Source organism: Cryptotermes secundus, unplaced genomic scaffold (genome assembly GCF_002891405.2).
Source record: "Cryptotermes secundus unplaced genomic scaffold, Csec_1.0 scaffold6590, whole genome shotgun sequence".
Lineage (NCBI taxonomy): Eukaryota > Metazoa > Arthropoda > Insecta > Blattodea > Kalotermitidae > Cryptotermes > Cryptotermes secundus.
The window spans coordinates 22,164-34,521 of record NW_019742126.1 but is presented as its reverse complement, the minus strand read 5'-3'; the positions used below and the strand labels follow the sequence as shown (position 1 = coordinate 34,521).

At 36.3% G+C, this 12,358-nt stretch overlaps 1 protein-coding gene across 1 annotated transcript in view; it reads right to left on the bottom strand.

Moving 5' to 3' along the window:
* Positions 1-1,643: 1,643 nt before the first annotated feature.
* Positions 1,644-12,358, bottom strand: part of LOC111873041 (ras GTPase-activating-like protein IQGAP1) — a 32,414-nt gene continuing 21,699 nt past the window's right edge. The window contains exons 16-21 of the mRNA XM_023867404.2: positions 10,865-10,991; positions 9,076-9,181; positions 6,953-7,114; positions 5,344-5,500; positions 3,643-3,767; positions 1,644-1,998 (exon numbers count right to left, since the gene is read on the bottom strand). Of these exons, the coding sequence (XP_023723172.2) occupies positions 1,749-1,998; positions 3,643-3,767; positions 5,344-5,500; positions 6,953-7,114; positions 9,076-9,181; positions 10,865-10,991 (927 nt within the window). The 3' untranslated portion in view covers positions 1,644-1,748. The remainder of the gene's footprint in view (positions 1,999-3,642; positions 3,768-5,343; positions 5,501-6,952; positions 7,115-9,075; positions 9,182-10,864; positions 10,992-12,358) is intronic.

Sequence of the window (12,358 nt, the reverse complement as noted above, 5' to 3'; positions counted from 1 at the left end):
CCTACTCTGTTGGGTTGATTGGAAAGAGCTAACCTCAATCACCAGGCAACCCAGTAATCCTAAGTGTGACATCTGTGTTTACTGAATCTCTAGGGAAAAGGCTTTTCTTTAATTTAAATGAGAGTTACATAAAATAAAATCAAGAAACTGTTCACCTTATGAGACATGATCATGATAAAACAATTTCTGTAGACAGGTAGTTCAAGAAGGAAAGCAAATATGATGCACATGTGGCAGTTTTGGTGTGTTCAGCATGTGATGTCACTTCCAAACAATTATAGTTGTTACAACTTCCAGCAGACAGAAAACATTAATACTGTTGGGTTTGAGGTTCTCACGATGACTATGAAGGAGTTCTGTAATCTGTGACATAATTTTGTGTTGTCCAGTAAAACTTGACTGATGTTTCAGAAAAATATATTGCTCCAGCTTCAGGGTAGGTCAAGGTTGCTGCTTGCTTCAGGCTAGTTTTTTGCTTGGCCTGCTATTTGGCCCTGAAGCAAGCAGTGAGATGTTCCTTGGCTGGCTTTCGCCAGAGTGCATGGCATTATACCAAGAAGATACAAGTCTTCAAAATGAAGGTTGCCTGATGTTTCAATGGCAATTGTACTATAATAAATTGAAGTATAAGTTCTAAGTTCTGGAATCATTGACAGAATGGAGGCTTCTTTTTAGTATATCATAATTCACTAACTGTTGAAAATAATACTGGGCTTTGGTTCAGACCAGAGAAAATATTCACTAAATGCACAGTTCAGATTTCATTATAGATGATAATGACAGGTTATTATTCAACTNCAAGTCTTCAAAATGAATGTTGCCTGATGTTTCAATGGCAATTGTACTATAATAAATTGAAGTATAAGTTCTAAGTTCTGGAATCATCGACAGAATGGAGGCTTCTTTTTAGTATATCATAATTCACTAAATGCACAGTTCAAATTTCATTATAGATGATAATGACAGGTTATTATTCAACTTAAACTCTTCACATCTGACCCATTATATTCTTTGCATGGCAGTGTCTTGGCCGTCACTTTATATGGCTGCAAGGTCATGCTGCAGACAAAACAATTCTTGACAAACTACACTGTAAACAATATCATCCTGCCCACGCCATTTCCCTACTTGCTTTGTATTTTACATCAACATCTACCACCTTCATTTCATAATGACAGGTTATTATTCAACTTAAACTCTTCACATCTGACCCATTATATTCTTTGCATGGCAGTGTCTTGGCCGTCACTTCATATGGCTGCAAGGTCATGCTGCAGACAAAACAATTCTTGACAAACTACACTGTAAACAATATCATCCTGCCCACGCTATTTCCCTACTTGCTTTGTATTTTACATCAACATCTACCGCCTTCATTTCATTCATTCATTCACGTCATCCATCATGCAAAAGAACAGAAAGTATGAAATAATACACACGGACTATTTTCCCATGAAAATTGCCATTCCTGGACTTACCACTGAGAAATGTCATTTTCTCTCTGTGCCCTAGTAACATGTTTTAAAAGTTAACTAAATTCTGACTGTGACAGATCCTGCAATACATTGGCAGCATTCTTTGCACCCACAAAATGATGCGAAGAACCATATGAGCTTGAATATAAGGTGACTCCCTATTTTTCCAATGACAATTAAATATGTGTTACTCAGTTTTGGGGGTTGTGAGTAGGAAGAAGTAAAAACTACACTATTAAGAAATAATAAATTCAAAACTTTATATAATTGTTTTCAACTTACCTGTATATCAATTTCAACCTTCTCCAGTTCAACTCCCATGAATTTTCCACTGATAATAAATACACCATTGTGATCTGATGGTGTTATTTCAAACTGGACATTTCTGAATTGAGTCATAGGAAGACCATCTACTTCCAACAGCACACCCTTCTCATGTAGCTTGGCTGCTGTATAATGCAGTGTTAACTTTGACTTCAATTTCTCTGGTTGCTTCCCTGATGACTTACGAATATGAACATTCCTGGTGAAGCACAGAATCATCAGTGCAGAAATTAGTATTATGTGGACAATGAACTTCATATGACAGATATTGAAGTGTCTGAAAGAGAAAATGTAAGTTATGTGGGGAATAAGTACGGATTAGTTTGTCCTTTGAGGGAGTCACATTCCTGACAATGAATTCGTGGTTTGATGAAACCGAAACGTTGGTTACCTCTATATCTACATGTTGCCACATCCCAGAAGACTGCTTTCATCATAGTCACTACCGTGAAAACCTCAAATCTTAAAATTCATGGTTTGTTTCATGACATCTTTTTAATTACTCTGCTTATGCAGCATCAAATAATATTCTGCATGATAAATGAAAGACTGTGGCCTATTTTAAGGTAACATCTCAGCCTGCTGGACCTTGGAGGTGAGGGGAGGTGCTAGCCGGTCTGAGGTTGAGAGCCTCCAAAATACAAAGAGGGAGTGCTAGCCATAACACCAAAGCTCATCCATCAGATGTAAATAAAGATCTATGTGATGTAGTCAGTTACTTTCTGGACTTACAGCAATGTGATATTAGTGTGGCAAGAACAAAACTCTTGTGCTAAGAAGCGGTATAGTAGAATCTGAAGTCATTTGCTGTTCTTTTCAAAGTTGTCTGTCACTCAGAAATAGTGGCTTCTCAAGTGAAATTGTGTGTTGTGCCATCTGATTTGCAATTTATAAGAAAACAGCAGATTTCAAAGAACAATGCACATGCATCAACCTCTGCTTCAGATTGGACGAAGCTGCTGCAGAAGCCTAACAAGATATTGAAGATGCTTTTATGGAGGAAACAATGAGCAAAACTCAAACATCTGATTGAGATTTCCAAATTCAGAAATGTAGTGATATCAGTTAATGATTCTGGGTGCTCAGGACATCAAAACAAATGAAGATGTGCAAATCAGGGAACATGATCTTGACCACGCCAGAGCACTCAGACATGATGTGAACATGCGATGGACTACTGTGCCTGATCAACAAAAGCAGAACTCTTTGTCAATAATGTAACCACGCCAAAAACTACACCAGCGAAATGGGCATTCACAGTTCTAATCACAGAAGATTACCCCTTATGTTACGGTCTCATTAAAGTGCTGGTCAGAAAGAAGCTGAAACACGTAGCACACTGGCATACTATTAAGACCAGTAAACTCATTACACACAGTAAATGTGAATGAGATTTTGATAGTTGTGTTGGGATGGAAACCTAACAAACTGGTTATGGTATGTAGGATAACACAACAGGATGCATTTCTTGAAGAGGTAGTGATATACCTGCCCTACATTTCGACCTTTTCCTCATCTGAGCAGCATTTATCAAGTTCAAGACACAGGATATCTGCAAGTCTTTTTAAGAGTGGTGCAATCAGTGAACTCACTATAACAATTTGCATGTTCATAAATTTCATGTAAAGTGACCAATTCATTCAGAAGTCGAATGGACACACATGGGAGCAGGAACATGTGTGCATACCAACATATATACACGATGATTTCATAGGTCTGCAAAAATGATGATGTGTATGCTGACATCAAATAAATTCGTGAATATGTATTGATCATAATGAATTCAATAAAATATGTATTTAAAGAAAGAAATACCACAATTTCACACATGCACTGTGTTTACCTCTTTCCAGTATTAAGGTTTTCAAGACACTTCTGTATGTACTGATTGTAGTAATTAATCTGTTCTTCATAAAATTTCGTTTTCTTCTCCAAATTCTGTTTTGTGAGTCTGAGTTCTTGCAGCTCCTGAATGAAAACAAAAATGAATGTTATAGCAATTTTATCTCAAAAGAGTCTTTAATGTAAACACCTTATGGTGTATCCAGGTTTAAGAGTGTGCTGTCACGGACTTTCATGTATGTGAACTGCATGTAAAATTTTGTTTGGGTTTCGATGCAATTGTTTCTTGACAAGGGGACATAAGTAATGGTCTACCAATTTAGAGAAAATTTTCATGGGGTGGCCCAGTTCTGGCCAGAATTTAGTTTTACATTGTTTAATAAGGATATAGTATCACTCAACGTATTGGTGGAAGAACACAGTAAGAACATAGCCATGCTGTGCAGCCGTTTGATTGGGGAATGGGTGAAAATCTTGTGGTGCTGCTTCTTATGGCCAGTTTTTTCTGTGATGTGTTATGTAGGTGGTTTAATATAATAGCCACAACTGCACAGACATTGCATGGCCACTTACAGTTGGTCTCCAGATTACACAATATCACAATCAAGAAAGGTCATATTGACAGGTAAGGTACTGCGGGACTGATTATTCAGGATGTGGGTGCCAAAGGAGATCCTGGATGATATCACTGTTTAGGTCCCATTCAGTCTCTGATATACGGAATTTGTATGTTTGCTCATGGAAAGCATTTGATTCTATTCTCATATTGTGTTCTTATTGAGAGTAACTGTAGGATGCAATGCAGTCTTCATGGTGAGTGATACACAGACTTGGTCGGGAAAGCAAATTGTATTGTTCTTTACACTGTATATGATCACACCAATGACTGTCACAGTAGTTTATTACATAATATTAAGTTCAGAATTGTTATGCAGGTTATTAATTTTGGATTTGGAGGGCTGTATGATGTGATTTTGAACATATGGATGTGGCTACACAGATTATATAAGTTAATCTGGTTAAGCACATTAAGCATTTTCACAACTCCTAGTGATTTACTGGCTAACATGTGTGCAGTAATTTAACTGCCAAAGTCAGAAAGTTTGTCTTAAATGTCTGCTTCACAAATGTTAGCCCATTAGATCAAACTAAATGAGGCTGTCTCCAACACTTGCTAGAAATTTCTTTGTCTATAAAGTTTTCAGATAGCTTTCAGACATGCAGTAATAGGCAGAGATTCTAAAGGCTGACCAGCTAACTCACAGATGTTAGTAATTTCACTTCTAAAAGTTTTTTATCTGCATTCTGCTTTACAAATGTTAGCCTCTTAATGTCAAAAGAACTACAGAAATCCATCCCCAATTCTTTCTAGAAATTCTTATCCATTTACAATTTAAGCATAGTCTCCAATTTTTATGTAAATACACAGATTCTAAAGATTTTTACTTTTATTTAAGATTTTTAAAATTTATCCCATTTGAAGGGGGACTATTTTAGTATATAACGAAGATCAGAAAATATACAATAAATGTTGGAACTTTACCGCCATACATCACCAATAGATTGCAATGTAACATAACTTCTTACATTACTAGTGAATGATTTGTGTCCAGATTATATGGCAGTCTCTGATAACATTGCGCTCGCTGATGCTTTTCTTTGCATCCATCTCAACCAAAGTAATGGAAACATAACACATTACCTTTCTTTGAAGTTCCCTATGCCTTCGCTTGCTGCAGATGTCTTTTGCAATGGCTGAAACAATGCTCTGATATCCATCAACAGAAGAAACTAAGCCTGCCAGCTCTAGTTTTGTAAGGTAATCTCTCAGGATCAGTTTGCAGTCCTGGAGAGATTTACTGCAAATATAAAGACAAGGAAATTAGCTTACACATAGTGCAATAAGGTAATCACAAGCAACATACACTTTCTGACCGTAGAACCTGAACATTCAACACTGATAATATGAAAATGAAAGCACATCACTAGACATGATGCTAACTAATTTACAACAACCTTCTGCTTTAAAAAGATCTTTATAACATATGTATATTTTAAGATTATCCTTCCATCTCTTCCTTGTCTTCCAAATGGCATCCTCTGATGGTGATTCCTTACTAAATTGTGTATGTATATCTTGGCATCCCCATCTTAGCTATATGTCTGACCCACCACAGATTCCTCAATATTTTAACAATGTCCCATATAAATGAAATCCCTTGTAGACCCAAATATTTTTCTAAACACTCTGTTTTAAAACATGTGTAATTTCTGTTCTCAAATTATCACAACACTCTATTTCGCAACCTTACAAAATGAGCGCTGAAATTAATTTTGGCACTCTTTCATTTATTTATTTATTTGCAGTGTATCTAATGACATTGTAACTCAGACAATACAGTGCAGAATGATTGGTTAATGGTGAATACAGAATTCGAAAAGATGTGGACAGAAGTGGTCATGGCCTAATTTATGGCACTATACTGGTGTTTGCTTGGAAAGACTGAGGAACCATGAAAAATATTCATCAGGGTAGCTGGTGATCCAATTGAGATTCAAACTGAGCACCTTCCAAATGCACGTCAGAAACGCTACATCTTGAGCCAACTTGCTTGATGTTTTGATGCTGATCTAGATGTTTGGTATTTGGAAAGCAAATGAGATATCAGCTTTGTAATATATAACAAGGATCTACAGAACTTATTATTTTCATCCTCAACCACACTTCCATTTGTCAGTGTTAATTTGTAAATGTTTTTCAGAGTGTGGTCTTCTGGATGGTGACACCGTATAGTCTTCTAGGTAGCTACCAATATTTTGGAGGAACATGTTACCTCCAACTTCAGGGATGAAGTATCATAGATAAGTTCAGTTATATAGGCTGATAACAAGACGGTCAACTGGACCCATGAAAGGAGGAGACAGAACCTGGTCCAAGTGAAGAGAAATGGTAAAAAGGAAGAAGAACCATTCTTAGGACTGCTTTCATGTTCACAATGCTGTGCCATCACAACACAGAAGAGCACAACCTGAATAATCACCTTTTTAAAAAACTCATCAGTATATGAAAGTATTTTATTACTTGTCAATGTTCTGTCATGCTAATACACATTACTTTGTCTTCTGTATATACCTCCAGAATGTCTCTTGGAAGCTTGGGTATTGCAGCAATGATTTTAAGATAAACCTTGGGGAGGCAGCTTGCGAAGAGTATAAACTTAGCTCAAGATCATTTCCAATGGCAGGTGTTGAATCTTCAGGATCCAAAACAGTTTTCTTCACCTAACTTAATTCTACATGTGACTTAGTACCATGATTTGGAAGCTGCTAAGTTGTGAATATTTCTCTGCTGGTGTTTATGCAGTAGCTGCTGGAATAGGCGCTCCTCTGCTTCTGACTCCACCAACAATGCTTCATGTAAGGTGCCGACCCCTTGAAGGCATGGAAATATCGACACCAGCAGCTCTTTTGCCCTGATAAGTAGCATACAAGCAGCCATTGTCAATTTTCGGAAACAAGTCAAATCTCAGTTGAGAACACTATTACAGCAACATGTTCATTATAAAGCTAACAAGACTAGAAAGATATACATATATTTTTATATTTTCAAAATACATTCTTCATGATATTGATGTTCGGTTATTGCAACTACAACTACGCCATTACAAAGCAAATCAGGAAGTAACCGCAATAATTCATAATCCTGTTGTTCACAAATAATAAATAGTGCAGGTATGCAGTGAAGTCTTCTTAGACCATCAGTCCCGCCAATGAGGAGTAAGTGCTAAAAGCAGAGTTTCTTGAAATGGAGCCTTGAACAATGGGATTATATCAGGACTAACCAATATGTCCAAGTACTATAAGGTAACCTGCTGTTTTCTTCATAGCATTATCCTCGTAAACTTGCACTAACATCTCTCTGATTTCGCTTACACTCTTGACAACTTTAACAAGAAATTCAACTTTCATCTATTGCTCTAATTCAAGTTCTGACATTCTCATGACAGCACACCAAAATACACTCAGAAAGAGATTGCCATAGATCAATAACAACACAACTCTGAAACGCTGATATGCCAATGTTACCAAACTTTAATTTTCAGAAGGCTGTCATAAGAGCTTTGAAATGTCTCTTCACCTCCGGTCTTCTCATGTAACAATATAGCTGTCGACATCTCCTCCTTAATATTGCCATCACTGAAGACCATCCAAATAAAAAGTAGTAGGGAAAAATCACAGATATCAGTTGACTCATCTAGCTGACAGCTAAAAAATTCACAAATTTTAAGATCTTTCCTCAGTTGTTCAGTGTCACTGGAAATACATCCCACTCTTCTAGAGACTGGACTCCCTTAATAACATTACAAATTTCAGTTTTATTTTTAAATAAATTAAATAATTAATCCCTTACACAACTAAACGTTTTTTAATCACATCACCATCTTCAAGGAGTCTTCTTCTTAGCCAAGATATGTGATTTTATACAATGGTAATCACTTTGATTTTGTTAATAGGCTTAGATTTAGGAAATACTGCTTGACATGACTGTAAAACATGTTTCAAATCACAACTTTGTTTCTAAGTATTTTCTGTTGTCAGGATAATTACTTATGTAGTCTTCATGCATGATCATAAAATGTCATTCAGTGTCATATTTCTTGCTAAAAACTAAACTGGCAATGCAAATTAAACACACACATGTTACTAATACTGATGAGGAAATATTTATTCTTCAATTTTTCATTAAAATTATTCACAAATGTTCAATTTATTTTTATTACCACAGAATTGAGAAGCCATTTTCTTTTCCCAGTACAAAATTCCTAAAATACTAAATGCTAAGGACCGTTTTCACCATGTGTTGTGTTTCACACTACAGAGATTTAAACTCTGGTAAGATCTTGTGCATAGTAAACCAACTGTAAGATTGGTAATGAAAATATCAGAACTAGGTCTCTGCTAGTGCCTGCCCATCTTCAGGTCATTAACTAGAAAGCATCCCTGTAACAATACACACTGGCAATCACTTACAAAGTTATTTTAATCCCAGCAAAGAAGTACCACTGATAATAAGGATTTATGACAGGGTCACTTGGGAGTATGGAAGTGGTGGTAATTTTTCTTTCATAGATTGCCAGAAAATGGGCGGAATTGCTTCAGTGCTTGTTCCATCATGCAATTGCCAGGGAAAAGGTAAAAATTATTTTATACAGGTTTTGCAGGCATGGTGTACAAAGTGTGGGCTGACACGCACGACATGTTGGATTGCACTGAGGGCTTTATCATTAAACAGTGTCTAACACTAGTGAATGAGCAAACAGTATAATAAATAGCAAGACAATCTGTGTACAGTATTTCACTTCAAGCGAAGAGGAACAGGGGATGGAGTCCTCAATAAAAGTATTTTGCACCAGAACTACCATAGAGCACTTACTTGATGAACAGCTTGTTAATACCCTGATGATCATTCTCAGGCACTTCAAACTTGTTGACAAGTGTGAGACACACTTCTGTCTTTGGGACAGCAGCATCCCTTCCATCTGTTAACAACAGAACAATGACACAGTCAAATGTCAAAAACTGTGGGTAAGTAAAANAGGCCCATAGGGTTGTGAGATATTGAGGTTCCCACATTTTCTAGACAGTTGGCTCATAGATGGCAGCAAGGTTGTCAGCCCTATGTGCCAGCCACCCTTTACCCCTAACAATATTCCAAGAATATTCCTGATACTCATTTCTGTTAGAGGCTGAGTCGATCCCAGGGCCATAGTGCGGCTGGAAGGATTAGGTCAACTGAAAAAAATCCAATGACCTCATCGGGACAAAAAACTGTGGGTATATATGTATATACTGATATGATATAGTATCTGCAGGGACAAGGGGGTTCTGGAAGAATATAACACAGTTATATGTTATTGCTACAAGTGTTACACCTTTAATATTTTCAAGTCATTTATGATTCATATATAATGAATTAACTACTTATGAAAAACATACTATTATGGGAACAAAGGTGTGTCATCATCAGTCAGTTCCTAGATGCTATTTTCAACACACTTCTGGTACTTGTATGCCAGTAAGATATTCAAACATATATACACAAGACTTTTCTTCCATAAATTTACCTACTCAAGGTATGACATACTTGTTCACAAAATAGATTTCAGTCAAACAACACCTGAATACAGCTCTAGAGTGTTAACTCTAGAACAACCTTTCTAATGCCAACTGGTTAAAACGCCAGTTGGCTTCAGAGCAGTCAGCAAGAACCATGTGAAGTCCACCCATCTATGTAATTTGTATTTAAAGACGTTCACAGGGTTTTGTCCACTGGATTTCTTTTTAATATAACATCTGTTAGAAATTTCCATTTAGTACCAAATATAGGCCAAGCACACGACATAATGTCCTAAATTTATTAAAACAGTCTTCCTGCTCAAACATAACCTTGTGCAGACACAATCAGGAGAATACTCATACAAAAATTACATGCTCAGAAATAATCATCCATTTTGTTCTTGAATGTAAAGCTTCATAAATACTTCCTCTTTTTCATCAGCACTGAAGGTAAACTAGAACACTTCCTGTCATATTCACTTCATGTATCACAGAAGCATTTTATTAAACAAAATACTGTTGATTTTAGCTGGTACAGAAAAATCATGAATTTACAAAAAGTCAGTCTGGTACGCTAAATAAGAATGCGATGTTATGTTCAACAGTAAGCATGCACTGCAATTGTGAAAAATACATCCTTGAGCCTTGAATTTCCACATACAACTGGCTCAATCTACAATACATATAAGTCAAAACCTGATGCTACAGACTTCTATGTTTCAGATTAAAATTACTTTATAAATGATTTACATAACTTTCCAATTTTTGTTAGTAATGACATGGCCATTATGGATCCCAAAGTTTGAAAGTAGCTTGATAATACTGAAATTAACTTATTATAATGCTGCCCCACCAGTTCTAGTGCTTGTCAGTTAACTTTCCCTTCAGGTTTTAACTTATGCTGGCACCTCTGATCTGACTGACTAGCCCAATTACAGGCACCATGATTAGTCAGTTTGGTGTGCATGGCTAACAGAAATATTTCTGATGGGTGCAAATACAGCTAACTTTTCAGAGGTAAAATATCAGAAGATAGTACTAAATACATTTTAATAATACAAACTTCAGTCAAATCTAAATTTTCAATCTTATATGCAAGCACATACTTCCAAGAAATGTTCCTATAGAAGGTACTGGACCCAGGTCCTTGAGCAGCTCATGCAGTGGGTCTGAAGGATCAGGAGCAATGAGGTGCTGATATTTCAATAGCAGTTCGTGAGTATCACAGATCTCCTGTTGGAAAAGTATTATATTATTCTACAGTCTTCTTCAGGTTTTTATGGAAATTTGTAGTCAAATGTGTTTCATTCTAGGATGATGACACTTGCTGTGGTGAGTTTGCTGATAGTTCAGAGAACCTGGCTGTCTCAAGCCCTCTTTGAGGCAAAATGACTGATCTGCAACCTGACGCTGACATTTGTATGCTGTGAAGTTGTGGGGGAATATTGTATGCTGACAGGTGAATGTGTGCATAATGGAGAAACCAAATATGATTTTTGGTCCTTCTTCAAAGTCACTTTTCTCATGTTACTTCATAACCCAGAATATCAACACCAGGCCCCTGTTTATAGTCATTCACCTTAAGAAAAAGATGGCCAATTTCATGGAAATGTTGGCAAATCAGCTCACCCACAACAAAAGAACTGAAACAAGTTTAGCATGTCATTTTTATCAAGTAATTCAATACACAAGAAAATAAATAAATATTACAAAACAACAGCCCTTCCTCATCTGCTAGATCCAAAGTTTGTGACTTGAATAACAATATCAAGAAACGAAAATGCGCTTCACCATACTAAAACAAATAGCATTAATTCTTTGCTAATATGGAGTATTCTCCATAATTATTTGGGAAAGAAACAATTCAAGACTAAAATTGGACTCCTAATAAAAAGCATATTTTATTTTCTGGTTTGTTAAAATATTTCACATGATTAGGACTGGCAATGTTAAAACGAACACAGAAAATGAGAAGAAGGGAAATAAGACAATGTTCTGGACAGAAAACTACAAAAACTTCTACAAGGCTATTTAAGCTTTCTGCTCAGAATCCAATTCTTGCAACAGCAACAAGTTAATATCCTGGTGAAACAGAAGAAAATACAAACAACTGTCACAATATTTAATCTCCTCAAACCTGGTACCTTTCAAACACATGCTGTTATTTTGATTGCACAAACCACAGAAACCAAATATAAGATTCATTGGTCTAAGATTTTCTCATATTTTATCTGGTCCCCGGAAAAGCCCCATATAAATAACATATTTTCCCCTGAATTAGTGCTTCCTGTTTTGGCGTTTTATCACCATTTATGAAGAAAATCTGATACCTATACAAAAACTTCACCTTGATTTAGCATCAAATTTATTCAAAATTTTAAAATATTTATTGTTATCTGTAGTAACTGTATGAAATGAACTGCATTTTACATGCAAACATGTTCTTTGGTAGGGAGTTATCTTCCATTTTGGTATATACACTATTTACTTGCTGTTGCTCAAAAGGATCCCCTAGTTCAGGCATTACCTTGTTGATCTTGAACCAAGGATGGCACAGTTCTAAAAGCTGCTCTAGGCGATGATAAATTCCACCCCCCCCC